Source organism: Vanellus vanellus (genome assembly GCF_965231255.1).
Source record: "Vanellus vanellus genome assembly, chromosome: 2".
NCBI classification, from domain to species: Eukaryota; Metazoa; Chordata; class Aves; order Charadriiformes; family Charadriidae; genus Vanellus; species Vanellus vanellus.
Window position 1 is genome coordinate 50,658,143 of NC_138906.1, and position 13,238 is coordinate 50,671,380.

Sequence of the window (13,238 nt, forward strand, 5' to 3'; positions counted from 1 at the left end):
AACAACGCTGAAGATAAACAGAACTGAGTTTGTTTTACCTGTTTCGATTCCAGATTATTAAAAGCAGCTTCTGAAAACTCAGTTCCTTTGCTGGTTCTAAAATGAAAATGGTTTAGGTATACTACTTCAAAATTAAAAAGCAGCTCTGGCTTTTGGTATTCAGGCTGTAGTGAGCTGGGTTCAGCCATTTGTTACAGGCAAGTGACTCCAGAAAAGTGAACAGATTGAAGAAGGTCCCATTTAGGCAGAATTATTCTGACAGTAGAAGAGCAGGACCAAAGTGCGACTTTTGGTAGAAAGTCTGAACATCAGTTTGGTTGCTTCCATTAGTACTCCTCACATATCAAAAGCTGCATACTTATCCCTCTCTGGTGCCTACTGGCACCTGGGAGCTGGACTGAGACAGGAAAAGGGGAATTCAAACACCCTCTTTTTTGCCTTAGGAAGAGTAGATAGGATCATACCACAAAATCGGAAATTTCACTGATGAGTCTTGGTGCTTGCTTTCCAGGAATGCCAGAAAGTCAGCCCCACCCAAGCTCAGTCTCTTCTTCGTTCACTCAGTATTTGCTCCAGTCTGCGCCCCTTACATCCACCCTTGCCCCCTTTGCATTGGCTTTGCAATGGATTCGTCAGTAGACTTGAGTTGCATTTTTCAGTTCAGCAGAGACAACCTAGGCCAACATCTCCCACATTTTCTTGAAAGGTGCTTGCTCTTTCAGGGCATTCTGCCCGAAAAAGTATTACTATTCATTTTGAAGGTTTGTACAGTTCTGATTCCTAGTGTTACCCCCCCCGCCCCCCCCCCAAAAAAAAAAAAAAAACTATTGCAATTTAATTTTACAATTTGATAAAAATGGTCGTATTTAGCAATGTGAATATTTGAAATTCCATTATGAGATAAACCACGATAAGAATGGAATTGGCTGTCTCTAAAGCCACTTAACTAATTTGCTGTGAGAACTTACTGTGGGCACGTTAATAATTATGTGTTTTGTTGGATTTAGTTTTGTTCATCACTGAATGATCTGCTGTACTTAAAGGCAGAGTAGTAGTGCTCTTGTTTATGCATTATGGACTGACACTGGCTCTCTCCTAAAGACTGTTTTAATAAATGTCACGTTTTATGTTTGCATGTGACCTGGATGGCTTGAGGACATGCCTCTGCAGCTGATTTGCATTCCTAAGACAGCAAAGCTATGCTTAAAGTCAATAGCAGAGCATCTGCAATATCTTTTAAAATACATGAGAAGACATGTGCAACTGATTGCTTTAGTCCCTGGGGAAGTTTTTTTTTCCTGGTATTATTTGGGAAAATAAAACAAATAAGTATAAGAAAGTCCTTCAGAAAGGTGTGATAAGAATTTTATTGCTTTGAAGATGCTGTATTGCAAATTCTGTTAAGCAAATATGAGTTATTTGTATTTTGGTATTTTTGAATGAATGTATGATACCAAGCGTCTGTAAAATGGCATAAGGGTCTATCAATAGAATGGCGATTTCCTCAGTAGAAAAGAAGCTGGATAGTAAGATCTTCAGTGCAGGAACTGTGGGTGGGGGAAAGTGGTGTCTGGTAAATCATCCTTTTGATACTTCTCCCTGTGCAGACAGGGGCAGAGACTAAGTGCAATTAATTCCCTGATCCTAGGGTTGCCTGGAGATAAGCTAACCTCTGGCACAGCTTCAGAGGCTGCATTTGTTTGTTACTGGCAGGAGCCCCAGTGGGCCATAATGGGTGCTAGATGTTGCAGGAACACAGGAATGCCCCAATGTGCACCCATTCTTGTCATGCATCTTGCCAGCAGGCCAGAATCTCCCGTGGAGGTGGCAAAGTGCCAGCCTTGCTCACCCAGTGCTTGCTGGGGAGAGCTGCTGTGCCAAGGAGGGAGCAACATGGCCCCTCAAGGGGCAACATGGATGATTTACAACCCTCTTTAGGCATAAGGCAAGAATGGATTTTTTTATTCTGAATGCATTTGAAATGTTCCCAAAACACAGTGAACACTTTCTAAATGCACACAATAAATAATCGCATGAAGTTAGAAGCCTTCAGTACTGCAGCGTAGCTTAGCTTTAATTACTATCAGTTTGGGTTCTAGATGTTGAATGTGTTATTTCGTCCACCAAATAAATGTCTCAGACATCTGAGTCGGTCTTTACCACTTCTCCGGGTATGCTGTTTTCTTTCCCAGGTTGACACCCACCACATTGTTGTGTTTCCTGTAAGAGCCAATCACATAATACATATTCCACTGAGATCTTTCTTAATACTGTTTAACAAAGCAACTGAAGCTGACCTTTCTAGTGCAGAGAGGTTAGTATGTGGATGCTGGAGCCACCATCTTCATAGCTTCTCCAGTTCAGCCCAACTGATTCAATTACTTGCAAAGAGAGTTGATCCACTCAGGCATTAGCAGAATCTCCAAGCAATAGGAACTTTGTCTTTTCCTTCACAAGCATGAAAAAAACCCTGTTATGTTGTATCTGCTATTGGTGGGGTTTTGAAAAGTGGAGGAACTGCAGGTGTCTCCATGATGGTACATGGTTTTGGCTCATGACACATTCTCATTCTGAAAGACAATAGGCAATTGTGAAGAGAGTTTATGGATGTGCATAAAACGCAGCAGATTCCAGGCCAACAGAGAAACTGCCCTTGTTCCATCTATTTAAAAAAAAACAACAGCAAAACACTACAAAAAAAAAAAAAAACAAAACTAAAACCCTCTCTTTTTATCCCTTAATAGCATGCTCTTTTTTTATGTCAGTGTGTTAGACCAGTGGTCTCCAAAGTAGGGTGTGTGTACCGCAGGTGATGAATAGGATGATCTGTTGGGAATCCCATATCTGATATGGGAAGAAAATATTACAACTTCAAATATTACAACTTCAGTAGTACACGTATACGATTCATAATTAAATACATGTATTTAATATATAACATATAAGAATATACTTAATATTTATTAATGTATGTATTTATTCATATTAAATACATATTAAGTTTGTATATTGGGTGTGAGTGTTCAAAATTTTCTTCTTGATGGGATATCCAAATAAAAAAGTTAGGAAAGGACTGTTAATTTCCTCATGCAGAAGAGTCTAATGTTACCGTAGAAAGATAGAAATGATGTTTAGGAAGCACCTCTAGGAGTGTGTAGTCCAACCTGTGACTCAGAACAGGACCATCACAAGTACTGGATCCTGCTTTGTCTGCGTCAGGATAACCCCTCCTGATGGTGGTTTCACTGCAACCCTGGCTAACCTCTTCCAGTCTTGCACTGCCCGTAGTGACAAAGCTCTTTTTGATTTCTAGTGAGAATTTCCCAAGACTTTTTTGTCTGTCACTACTGAGAAGAATTTGGCTTTGTTGTCTCTTCTGGTAGAGAAGATGCACTCTTCTAGTAGTTTTTGGATTACCCACCTAGTTGCTTTTCTTCTCCAGACTAAACAATCCCAGCTCCATCATCCTGTCATCATGGGTTCTGTGGGCAAGGCCCCTGCTCATCTTCATAGCCTTCCATTGGATCCCTTCTATCTTTTCATCTTCCTGAACTGGTGGCCTAAAACTGAGTTTAGCAATCCAGGTGAAGCTTTCCCAGCACCAAATACAGAGGGGTAATAACGAACTTCCTTTGATCTGCTGGCCATGTTCCTCCTGCTATAGCTCAGTTTGCCTTATTTGGGATGAGAGCAAAGTGAAGACTCTTTCAGCCTGATACCCACTGCGACTCCTGATACTTTTCAGCAGGGCTGCTAATTAGCAGTTGGAACCCAGCCTGTATTGTTGCAAGATCTTGTTCTGCTCCAGGTACAGATTTTTTTTTCCCGTGTTGCTCTTAAATAATATTTCTGTTGGTCCAGTCCTTGAGTTCACCAAGGTCTCGTTATTGCCATTCTTGAAGATGGGCTTAATATTATCCCTTTTCTAGTTATCAGTGTGGTTCAGTGAAGCGGAATCACTGGTATGGACATTAACCCTTATTTTAAGTTCTCAGATTTTCTTAAGAAAATTAAAAAAGTAGATTTCCAAATTTCTTGTGAATTGGTAATATTCAGTTGTGGGAGGGGGACTTAACCTGAGCGAAACAGGGTCTTTGTACTCTTAGTTGGTATGTCTTTGTTTTTCTGTCTTAAGGTGAAGTAAAAAGCAAAAAACATGAAAAGACGATAAAAACTGTTAGTATTCTAGGATTATTTATTTTTTTCTAAATAAATTAGAGTTTTGAAAAAATACCGGGAAAAGCAGGGGTTCTGTTGCTATAGTCAAAGTCAGTAAAATAGCTGTCTAATCTTATAGTATAAAAGCCAGTTTATTTATAAAATATACTTGTAGAAAATGTTGCAGATTTTCTTGCTCCCACAGAGCTCCATGGCAGTGGAGACTTTTATATAGCTTGGTGACTATGGTAGGCCAAATGACAAAGTGCTGGTTCAGAATTTGGTTGCTGCAGGTTCTGGGGGGAGATTGCACAAAGGAAAAGCAAGCTAATGATGACAGTCATTATCTCAGTCTACAAGTTGTTATTCGGAAAGTTTCTTAGCAGATACCTGTTTTCTGAAATAGAAACCCTCCAAATCTATCCTATCAAAAATGTGAAGAGCATAAAGCAATTAACTTATTTTTTGAGGACAATAAACAGGAAGGTGTTTTGTTACTGCCTGGGCTTGTTAGGGATTTTGCTTTCAGTGTGTATGGCTCAGGTTGGCTTAGTTATGTTTTAACTCTTTGCAACCAAAAGAAACAGTAATACAGTAAATTACCTGTTGTTCTCAGAGGTCTTTGTTTGAAGCACTTAAGAAATAATGGTGGAAGCTCACTAGCAGCAACAGCTCCGGGAAATTTAGCCCTGAGTGAGAGGTGGAACAACTTGTGTTGGAAAGTATAGCATATACTGTGCAAAAGGGGTAATAAAGTTATTCCCTTCCCTGGCAGCTGAAGTTATAAAGAACAAGATCTTAAGTACCTTTCATTGATTTCCACGTGTTCTATGGAAAAGAAGGAACAGTGGAACCAAAGTTGATGGGTTTCATGGAAGGGGATAATTTGATTCACTGTATTTTTGTGAAACTGAAAGCAGAATATAGCAAGTGTAAAAGTCAACAGTTTGCAGACTGACTGAAAGTAAGAGAGATTTTCAGCATTATCTCAGCCTCTCTTACCAATTTTGGCACCTTAGCATTTGGAAAAGCAGGAGAGAGTGAAAGGGAAGATGGCTACCCCGTAAGAATCTTACAGTGCGAATGGACTTGGAAAGGCGTTAGTTTGTGAACTGGCTCAAGTGGGCCATCTTGCTGTGTCTCCTTTCTCCATATGCAGGGATTTTAATTTTGGCCTTCCCTGTGAGCTCTGTAGAGGTTGCTAAGGAGCTCCTTAGCTTCACCGGTGCCAATTCTGTTAGCACTCTGTCAGCTGCTGGAGGGCCTCTTTTTCAAGGGAGCCAAATCCTTTTGTCATGAATTCATGATTTTCAGGGTTTCTGGCATAAGCCTCTGCTACTCCATACTTGCACTGTGCAGTAGTAATTTTGTGTTCCTTTTCACTTCATCCAGTCCAGTTAGCTGTCACTGGACGTTGCACATCAGTACCTCCCTTCCACTGAAGCTTTCTTCCTAGCTCCAATTTTTTCTTCAAAACTGTAGCTTTCCAGCTAATCTTTCCATCAACATTTCCTTTGCTGAAATACTGGCAAAACGTCTCAGAAGAACTAAAATTGTGCCTACTCAGTATCATTAGCTCTGTGCTTTGCTTGTTGGGGTTTTGCTTTCATTGATTGTTTCCATGGTAAAACTTTCTCCACTGCTTTCCTTTTGTGGAGTTTAAGGTTTAGAACGAAACATATCTAAACAAACTGCTTTCATAAAATGTGCTTAAGATCTTCATTAGTTACTTTTTGTGTTACTGATATACTTCAAGCCATGGATCTATCCACTGTGTCTCTAGATAGGGTGTTCTGATGTTTGATAGTGAAGGCTAGGGTTTTCCTTGATCTGTCTTTCCTTGTATGTATAACATCTCAGCTCTGAGTTGAGCCTATATCTTCTGCAAGACATTCAGGTGAATGGTGGAGTAACTTGCTTAATGAATAATAAAATTTAATATTGGAAAAGGGAAGTTACTGTCTTTTCACCTTTGGTCTCCTGGATAAAATAAAGTTTTATCAGCAGAAGCTGTTGTCATAGAAACTTACAGTTCCCTAGATGTGGGAAGGAGAGAACAACAGCTCAGCACTGTGGTGGAGTTTACATTGGCAGTAATGTAAACTCCAAATGGTAATTGGAGCCAGGTGAATGCCAAGCTGCAAAGTGCCATGGAGTTTTTGGTGAAGGCTGGGGAGTACTGTGTGCCTTTTTTTTTTTTTTTAGAAGTGTTTCAAAGGGAAGAAGATCTTGAGAATGCTTGTCTGGTAGGACCAGTCCAAGATGAGTCCTGGGAGAATGAGAAATATCAAATTCTTAGTGGAATGCAACCATCCAAACCCCCCAAAATACTTCTGCTGTGTAGAGGAGATACTGAATGCTCTTCCATTATCTTCCTAGATGCCTTCAGTTCTGTCTTTGTAGATGAGTTTGTCATGAAAACTGTCTAAAGGAATGGGCTCATCAGCCGTTCGTGGGAACGGTGAGAGGTGGAAGCAGAGGAACTTCTGAATGAGAGTGTTGATACTAGGAATGTTTCACAGCCACACCTGATGTGGCTTCTTGCAAGTCTTTGTCAGGCTGGATTTTTTCATCATTGATGAAGCCATCAAAACATGGATCTGTGAAATTTAAAAGTATTGCACAAAACTTCTTATCCTTCTGCTGCTCTTCAGGGCTAGCAGTGGCTTGGTTACTTTGGCTTACTTCAGAGCAATATGCTTTTCTGTGTCCATTCAGCTTTTAGGCTGGCTTGAGATAGCTTGGGGGTGGTCAGCTCAGGGTTTTGGGAGCAGAACAGTGACTTAGAGCCCCCTTTCCCCAAAAGATGCAACTGAGGATCTTGACTGGAGTTTTCAAGCTCATGCACAGCAGGTTAGCTGTCACCTTCCCACAAAAAGGACTACAAAGATGGAAATGTATGAGAAACTGCTGCTACAAGAAAGAGGAAAAAGAACATTTTTACGTATCTTTTATCTGGACCATTGCATGTGTTAAGCCACTGGCAGTTTTTTCTGGATTTTTTTCAGGGTGGTTCTTTCTTTTTTGAGTTAATGGATTTAGGGGATTAAAATACAAGTTAATTTATAACATCTTGCTTTATATAGCTGTGTTCTAGGTACATCCAGAATTTTCTGCTTATAAGCAAAAGAAGCTTGCAACTTTTACAAGTATTTGCCATTTTCTGCCAAGTGGGACAGTAAAAGAGTGAGCTGGATATTTTTCTGCCTTGCATATAGGCATGCTAGTATTTGTTATCTTCCTGAATGTCACTTTTCAGTAGTGTATGATGGAAAGAGTCCAGTTCCTCTCTTATTTTCTGCCTCTAAAGTTGATGATCAGTGATAAGTGTAGATATGCAGGTCTGGCCCGGGTGCGTGAAGAGACATGATAAGTGTAGATATGCAGGTCTGGCCCGGGTGTGTGAAGAGACATGAACATGAATAATCCTGGTTTTGTCATGTCACTTTTTTAAGTAGGGAGCTGCACTTTTACGTTGTCAGTGTTCTCACAAATAGATTTAGTAGGGGCCTGCAGCAAGACGCGCTGATGCTTTGCAGCAAACATGCCAGGAGAGTTCATACCATGCTTACAGAAATGCTGTGTAGAAACTGTGACGTTGCCCTGAGTTAATGATTCCATGAGATACAGGGTTAACAGCTGACTGTTGAGTGTGGACTCTGCATCAGACAATAGAGAGGACATAGCTGAAATATTCAGCAAGCTTGTTTTTAATTGAAATATAAACAAAGCTGCTTTCATGGGAAGTGCCTTTCAGATACACTTGTTTCTAGCCTGGGAAGAGTTGTACAGAGTTTACGTTCTTTCTGCAGATCACGTCTGCTGCAAATGGCTTTCGACTCTTAGTTTAATAATTTACACCTGTGAAAATTGGGTATGTAATGAAATGCTGCATCTGCAAATGGGGCAGCAGTCCTTTCCTCACACAGTGTTCATTACCTCTAAAGGTAATAGCAACAGTTCAAGGCCTGAAACAGGGAAAAATCAAGTCTTTGTCCATTTCTTCAATCAAATGCTGTTATTTGTGGGAAAAGGAGAGGACTTTGCTGTGTAAATGCTTTAGATTAACTCTTTGCATGTAGCTGAGATTGCATTAGAGTGGGAGGAGATTTTAGGCTATTTCAGAAGGAGTGCCACTCCCCTTCCTGCTCCCAAGATCTTGGTAACTGGAGTCCAGTGACTCGCCTGTATAGTCTGCTATCAGAGGAACATACGTAGAGGAACAAAAACAAGGAAGCATATGGAGTTAAGCTTGTGATCATAATTCTCATGCCTGCAGGGAATGCATCAACCTCTCCCATACAGTAGCAGAGTCATCTCAACCTGCAGTATAATTGGGAAGCATCTGCAAGTTCACGTGCAGAGATGAGATGACTGTTGCACTTACGATGTTTTGTCTTACAGATGCTGCTTGCGGGAGATTCATCTGCTTTTATCCTAGGGAAAGTTGTGTTTCTGGGAAGGCTGTAGTAGTCTTCAGATGTACAACATTAGTTTGACCAACCTACCTTCAACTAATATAGCCTTTTTCTTGGATAATAGTTAAGACAAAGTAATGTACTTTATATATTGAAATAATTGCTCAAGGCTTAACATCAACTTTTATAATACTTGGGTAAACAGTCAATCTTTTTAATACTTGAATGAACAAGCACCACTGATTTCAGTAGGAATATGGCCTAAATCATGGGTTTATGCAGTCAGCTTTTTCTGTGTTTGGACCAGTATGAGAATGACTGTAATATATCTGATCTATTAGATACAGATTCAGATTTCTCTAGCTCTTCCACACTACACACATTTCTGCAGTACTTCCTTAAAGTTTACTTTTATGGCTGGCATGGGTATAGTTAAAGTAATGGGTATAGTTAAAAGACAGTGTTGCAGTTTTTTTAATGTTTCCCTCATGCACTTAAATGTTTGCTCTGTACAGTATGTGTACTATGTGAGGAATTCAAATGGTTTTCAGTTAGGGCATTGATTTGCAGATTTTCTTATCTCAGGCATTTCTTTTAAGTACCTTGCACCCTCCTCATTCAAATAATAGCAGAGCCAGGCTCTGCAATGAGTTGAAGGGAGAAGATTTATTTAGACTTGTTTCAGTGGCACTCACAGAAATAGTGAGAACCTTCCTCCTTTTCACATTAGAAAGATTTTGTTATGGAGAAGATGGATTAACATGATCTTAACTCTGTAGGACTGGAATTGTTCCGTAACTTTTTTGTGGGTTTTTTTCTCCCTCAATCTTTTGAAGTCTATTTGCTCAAGAGAGAGTAACTAGAGATTGTTTTGTCTGTGATCAGCTTACTGGGTTCCAGTCCTGCAAGTGTTGAGGTCAATGGAACTATTCAGATGTATGAAGCTATTCAGATGTGCAGGCACTTGTGGTAAAGGTGCATGGCCTTTTCTCTGGTAGAAAATAGTGCCCTTGAACCTGGGCTTGTGTGAATAAGTGTTGGATTGCTTTAGACTATACCAGAATAATTAAATGTAATCCTCATTAGAGCTTGACTGGTTATTAAAATGTACCTGTGAAGAAGGGGATTAAACTGTTCCTGTATAAAGCTCTTCAGTAATAGCATCTACATTATCCCTCATCCAAATGCATCCATTTTAGCTATATTCCATAGTATTTATGTCCAATATAATTAAGTTGAACAGAGCCCACACTTGAATCAAAAACCAATTACTCTGATGCTATTTGCAAGCTGCTAGGAAAGAAGATTTTACAGTTGCTTTACTTTTTTGTCTGCGTGGTATGAACAAAGCCACAGCTGGAATCTGTAGCTGTACTGGTAACTAAATCCCATGTTCTTTCCACTTCTCCTCATGTAAGCAGAAGAGTGAGAGAAGACTGGCTACCTCATCTTCACTCCTTCCCTTCAGTTTTATTTATACATAGGGATAGTATACCCCTGAACCTTCTCTTCTCCAGGCTGCACAGTACCAGCTCTCTCAGCCCCTACTCCTATGAAAGATGCTCCAGTCCCAGTCATGCTCCAGGCATCTTTATGGCCTTGTGCTGGACTTGCTCAAGCAAGTCCATGTCTCTCTTGTACTGGGGAGCCCAGAAATGGGGACAGAGCTCCAGATGTGGCCTCACTGGTGCAAAGCAGAGCAGAAGGATCACCTCCCTTGACCTGCTGGCAACTCTTTCTGATGCAGCCTAGGATGCTGTTGACCACCTTTGCCATGAGGTTGCATTGCTGGCTCATGGTCAGCTGCTGTTCACCAGAACCTCCACATCGTTCTCTACGGAACTGTCTTACAGCCAGTCGGCCCCCGGCATGTACTGGTGCCTGGGATTATTCCTTCCCAGGTGCAGGAGTTTGCATTTCCCCTTGTTGAACTTCTGAGATGCCTCTTGGCCCATTTCTTCCACTTCAAAACAGCAGCACAACCATCTGGTTTTATCAGTCACTTCTCACAGGTTTTTTTTGTCTGCAGACTTGCTGATGAAACTTCATCGCATCATCCATGTTGTTAATGAAGGTGTTGAACAGTATTGGCCCCAGTATCAACCCCTGGGGTATAATGGTGGTGACTTGCTTCCTAGTGGGCTTGGTGCAGCTGATCACAAGCCTCTGAGCCCAGCCATTCAGCCAGTTTTCAGTCCACCTCACTGTCCACTTACCTAACCCATGCTTTGTGTCAGCTTTATGAGGATGTGATGGGAGACCATGATAAAAGCCTTATTAAAGTCAAGATAAGTAACATCCTCTGCTCCTCCCTTCGCCACTAAGCTAGTCAGTTCACTGAAGAAGGCTATCAGGGTGGATAAGCATAATTTTCCCTTCATAAATCCACGTTGACAACGCTCAATCATCTTTTCCATTATGTGTCTGGAAATCATTTCCAGGGTTAGTTGCTGCATCACTTTCCCAGAGACTGAGGTTAGGCTAGCCAAACCTGCATGTCCTTCTTGAAGATAGGAGTGACACTTGTTCCATTCCAGTTGTCAGGATTCTCTCCCAATCATTGTGACCTTTTAAAGATTACTGAGAGTGGCCTTGCAGTGGTGTCAGCCAGCTTCCTCAGCTCTTGTGGGCCAGGCCCCAATGGACTTACATATGTCCAGTTTGTTTAAGTGCTCCTTTGCTTGGTCCTCCTCCACCAAGGATAAGTCTTCCTTGATCCAGATTGTTTCTGTGTTCTCAGGAGCTTGAGATTCCCAAAGTCTTACTGGTAAAGACTGAGGTGAAGAAGGTTTTGAATACCTCAGCAATTTCCTTGTCATTTTCCACCAGATCCCCATTCAGCAACGGACTGAATTAATACTCCAAGTTTTCTATCACTTTGCTGTTTAAGTGCATGCACACTGATGGTGTGTATAGTCACATAAGACACTTGTCGTGGTTTGGCCTCAGCCAGCAACAAAGAACCACACAGCCGCTCGCTCGACTCCCACAGCCGTGGGAAAAATCGGCAGAAAAAGGCAAAACTCGTGGGTTGAAATAGTGCAATTTAACAGAACAGCCCAAAGGGGAGAAGAAAGAAAAACAATAACACCGATAAAGGAGTATAAGAACACGATTACCGTACCGCCGCGCAGCGCGCCGACATGATCCGCCCCCGAGTGGCGACTGCCCCCCTCTGCCCGGCTACCGCCTCTTATAGCTGGGCATGGATCATGTGGGATGGAATACCTGCCTCCCCTGCCGGCTCCTTGGGGAAATTAACCCCGTCCTTGCTGGAAGCAGGACAGCACTTGACTAGATATATCTGATTAACACTGTGGACCACGGAATGCAAAACAACTTGGAACAGATGGGTCTGTTTTCATCTTTACGGCTAGAGAATGTGCCCTGGAGAACTGATTTGAGTGCTGTAATTCTGTGATCTTTATTCCCTCTGCCATTTGTCCTGCTGGATGGTTTCAGCAATCAATGTAATGCTGTAAAATAAAATGTTACTGGTCAAACAAATAAAAACTCTTATTTATGGTCCTCATAAGAGAAAAACAGATTGTTTTATAAATACTTCCTTCAGTACAAGGTCCATAAAAATGTGAGTTGTTTTTTTTAAGTTGCCTTTTACTTTGTTTCCTTTGCTGCAGAGTCTCGAAGTTACACAGAAGCCATTAACCACTCTATGGTGATGTCTGACAGCACTGTGGGCACTAACCCTGCTTTGCTGAGGGCCAACATGCAGACAGATCCCTCCTTTCAGCGCTGTTTTGCATCTTCATGTACTGTTTCGACTAACAGTCCTATCCCAGGAGGAGAAAGGTAGGAAAAGATTCTCCTACCTTACTGTTAAGTTTCCAGTCAAGATGTTATGCTTGCATTTTCGTTGCAGAGCATTTGTCCAAGGACTTCAGGTTTGGCTGTGACATTTAATGATGATGTTGTACAGCAGCTGGAATTTACCACATACACAGATGTTATTTATATGTCAGGGACACAATTAGCTTTTAAGATAAATAGGAATACAAAAATAAATTGGAATTTGTAGTCTATTTACTTTATTATGTGCTAGCACAAACTCATACATATTTTCCTGTGTGCTTAACCAGCTTCTGTAATGCTTTACTGAAAAGCATTTAATGAAATTTCTTGTTGGAATAATTGTATATGAGAGAGAGGGAGCACTCTTTTCACTGCAGTACATGCTTTTCTAGTAGGTTAAATGTCAGAGGATTTGTTTTTGGTAGCGAATAGCTGACTTCCTTTCAACTGCTTAGCAGGCTGAGCATTTTATTATTTCATATTTGTATTTTGGTAAACATGTAGGACTCTGCACCAGAGTTTGAATAGTATAAATTTACAAAATCGTCCTTGTCCCAAGGAGCTTACAGCGTAAGAAGAGAAATAGCAGGAAACACAGCAAACAAACAGGGAGTCCCAGGTTACTGTTAGAAGGTTCAGAAGACCATGACAATGAAAGTTGTTAGCTATGCCCTATATTTATTTAATAGATAAGGTGTTAAATTACAGCTGATTAGGTTTCCTTCCCTATCGCTCTGCAACAACATTCCTTTGTGGCTAATTATCCTATTCTTGTTCTTGGATAATTGGCTCCTTTTTCAGAGTAAGTGTTTGGAATGCTGTTGGTTGGTGTGTCAGACTCTCAGTGAGGAC

The 13,238-nt window shown here is 41.0% G+C and overlaps 1 protein-coding gene across 1 annotated transcript in view; it reads left to right on the plus strand.

The window, feature by feature from the left end:
- Nucleotides 1–13,238, plus strand: part of TNS3 (tensin 3) — a 125,950-nt gene that overhangs the window by 91,566 nt on the left and 21,146 nt on the right. Inside the window, exon 17 of the mRNA XM_082479079.1 lies at nucleotides 12,215–12,386. Within this exon, the coding sequence (XP_082335205.1) occupies nucleotides 12,215–12,386 (172 nt within the window). The remainder of the gene's footprint in view (nucleotides 1–12,214; nucleotides 12,387–13,238) is intronic.